Here is a 3373-nt window from a genome sequence, read left to right on the forward strand (position 1 = left end):
ACCATTCAATGTTGCCTTCTCCTTCTTGTTTTCCTGTTTTCCTTTGTTACACTTTTAGCATTGTCTCCTTTCTTTCTCTCAACACCCCCAATGCACTTTTTTTTTTGGGGGGGGGGGTCGGTAAAGGAAGAGCCATATTTGTATTAATTAGTGTAAATACATATGTTTGTCACTGAATTCTAGAATATTCAAAAAACCTCTGCTCTTAGAGAGTACAGAGGTCCCTCCAAAACCAGACAACCTTTAAGCTTAAGGTTTAGCCATTTTTCTGAACCATCTAAGGTTTAATAGTCTAGAAAAACAAAAAACATTATTAACGATGATGCCCGATTTCCAACAACCCAGATTCAGAGTTTTTGAACATAAAATTCAAACCTAATAAAAATATACATGTATAACTGCATATCCAGTAATCTAAAGGTGGTTTTCATAGAAAGCCTAGCTTGAGGAGGGAATATCCGGTTGTTGAAGCTGATTCCTAGGAGGACCTCAGCCTTTGCTTGCTGGAGAGCCTCGACCATGACCCTTGCTCCCATGACCTCTGCTCGAGCCTCCTCTACAACTCTGTTCTGGTTTTGGTTCTATTTTTGCAGCAATCATAGGTAGGAAACCATTCAGCCTTGCAAATTGGAACAGAATCTCCTCTTTCCCTTTAGCCTCTGGGTCTTCACCTAAAAAATGCCATTTGAGGTAGCTCAGCCCTGCACTAGCGAACTTTTTGTGCCTATTCAATTCTTTATCCTTCAGGTCCAGTAGGAATGGGTAATAGTTGATGAGTGCTCCATGAGCATTAAAGAGGATTCAGTCGCTAGGTTCGGGTGCCCCAGAGTCATGGATGGCCTTGTTCAGAACTTCTTGAAGTTCTTGAAGAATTTTGACTGGGAAAAGATCCCTGGTAAGGTTCCAGATCATTTTCTTGGATAGCTTCTGGTCCAGCAAAGATGCCACAAATCTGGACGAGATATTGGTGTTGTCTCTTGGGTATTCCTCTCTACTCAAATGAGCGCTCCCCAGAATCAATTTGACTACTAGGAGAACTAGAGGGTCTGAGTAGTTAAGGAGATGCTTGATTCTCAAGTCCGTAATCTTCCTAAAAGAAACCTGGCGAGTAGAAGCACCAAGAGATATGGGGGTGTCTACGTCGAAGCAAGAAATAGGTCTGGGATAAACACTCATAATGAAACTAAATGGGGGTTCGGAAGACATGGTGACTGTGAGCAGGGGCATGCAAGAGGAGAACCAGAGAAAAAACCAGAGGAGCCAAAAGAAAAATGGGAAGCAAGAACAAGACTCTTATGCAGGAAGGTGGGCGCTCAACTCAACGAGTAATAATGGGGAAAAGAGAGCAATAAAGTATCAAGCGAAGGTGGTAGAGATTAAATGCCCAAATCAAGCCAAATCTACTCTAGTGCGGAGGGAGAGATTAGCCTATGGACACCTCATGAAAGGACAAAGCGGCGACGCTCACCAATTGAACCTTAGTAGGTCCTGTATTAATGTTTTCGATTTGTCTACTCGGCTTAACCGGACCCACCTTGCATCCCAAGAATAACTGAATGGTTAGTTTGAAAAGGAAAATGATCATTGGTGTTAGCCACCAAAAGGAGGGTAGGTAAGAAATATTTGAATTTGATTTTTGCAATCTACCAGTCTACTTGCAAGCAGTATCTTGAACCTTATCTGATCAGTCTTGTTAGCTTGATCAATCAAATTAGCAGATGGATAAGATCCTTGTGACCACCAGTGAACAAAGGTTCCTTGAGCTGAAACTTTTGATAATGCATCTGCCTCTACATTTGCTTCTCTATAAATATGTTTTGCCTCGAAGTGTTCAAAATTGTTCAGGATTTCTAGAATTCTTTCCAATAAAGCTTGAAGCCTCCAATTGGGGGTTATTAATTTCTATCTCCGAATCTACTTCTACTGAAACATTTTTGATACCATGGTTGATGCAGTCTTTCAAGCCTAATAGTAGAGTGGTAAACTCTGCTATGTTATTAGTGTCTAGAGGGATTGGTTTTGCCATTTTCTCGATGATTGCTCCTGATTGGTCTCTGATAACATAGCCTATTCTGGAGGTGCTTGGATTGCCTTTGGAAGCCCCATCAAAATTCAGTTTCACCCAATCTGGCTTCGGGGGAGACCAGATTGCATCTTTCCTTTTATTGGAATTATGGCGAGAAAGTGAGGGGATAATGATTCCTTGCCAATTTTGACTAATTTTCTTATACCATGAAGAGAAAACTTTAGACTGATTCAAAGCGAAGGCTATTCTGCCATTGATTGAATCCACTATTGTTGATTCTATTGAATTTAGAATTGATTTCTGATTTCTAGCTTTGCCTTCAAATAGCCTGTGGTTCCTTTCTTTCCATATTTCCCAAATTAGGTATGATGGAGCAATTTCCATAATTTGGCTCAGTGAGCTCTCCTTTGTATGCAGAGGCCAGCTCTGGAATAGAGGCTTGATTTCATTCGGCAAGACTAAGATCAATTCCATTTTTGCATAGAGCCATCTCCAACATTTGGAGGCAAAGGGGCAGTTCAAGAGGAGGTGATCCACTGACTCCAATTGGGCTTTGCAAAGTATACATCTAGAAGGTCCTTCGTAGCCCATTCTTGTGAACCTATCTGCAGTTAGGATTTTTTTTTGGATTGCCAACCATGCAAAGAAGCCCACTTTCGGAATGACTTTGGAGCTCCAAAACATCTTGAGGGGAATATTGAGGTTGTTGTGCTCTACTAGGCTGACCAAAATTCTGTAACCGCCCTTTGAGTTATACTGTCCTATTTTGGAAGGCTCCTAGATGAGAGAATCTTCCCCTCTTCTAGGGGTGATGTTTCTCACCTGTAAGTGACCTAAAAGCTGTTCTAGGTCCTCCCTTGGAATCGGCAGGCCCTCCATTGATTTTCACCTCTAGCTTTGTGGGTTTGGTGTATCTACCATTTCCAGATAGTCTCTAACTCTGACTCCCCGATTCTATTTGAACCAGTTTTCTATTGTAGGGATATGAATTATATTTGCCAGGGGTGGATAACCACCCCAAGAGTCTTTCCACAATAGGCTTGCTGAACCATCATGAATATCCCAAGAGACTGAGTTTGAGATCAGATTTCTACAAGAGATGATGAAATTCCATATTCTTGATCCTTTCAGAAATGTCCCTGATCTGAGGATGTTAAGATGATTCTGATCTGGGAGATACTTTGTTGCTAGCATTCTGACCCAAGATGCATTTGGGTTTTTTATGAATTTCCATACTAGTTTAGCTCCCAAAGCTATATTTTGTAATCTAAAATCCTTGATGCCTAAGCCACTCATTGGTTTGGGCTTAATAATTTTGTCCCAGGCTATTAGCGCAATCTTATGCTT

The 3373-nt window shown here is 41.2% G+C and overlaps 1 protein-coding gene across 1 annotated transcript; it reads right to left on the reverse strand.

Moving 5' to 3' along the window:
• Positions 1-1831: 1831 nt before the first annotated feature.
• On the reverse strand, positions 1832-2500 carry LOC131875203 (uncharacterized). The gene has a single exon (XM_059219261.1). It carries the CDS (start codon positions 2498-2500, stop codon positions 1832-1834), a length of 669 nt encoding a protein of 222 aa, XP_059075244.1.
• Positions 2501-3373: the final 873 nt, after the last annotated feature.

Source organism: Cryptomeria japonica, chromosome 4 (assembly GCF_030272615.1).
Source record: "Cryptomeria japonica chromosome 4, Sugi_1.0, whole genome shotgun sequence".
Taxonomy (NCBI): Eukaryota; Viridiplantae; Streptophyta; class Pinopsida; order Cupressales; family Cupressaceae; genus Cryptomeria; species Cryptomeria japonica.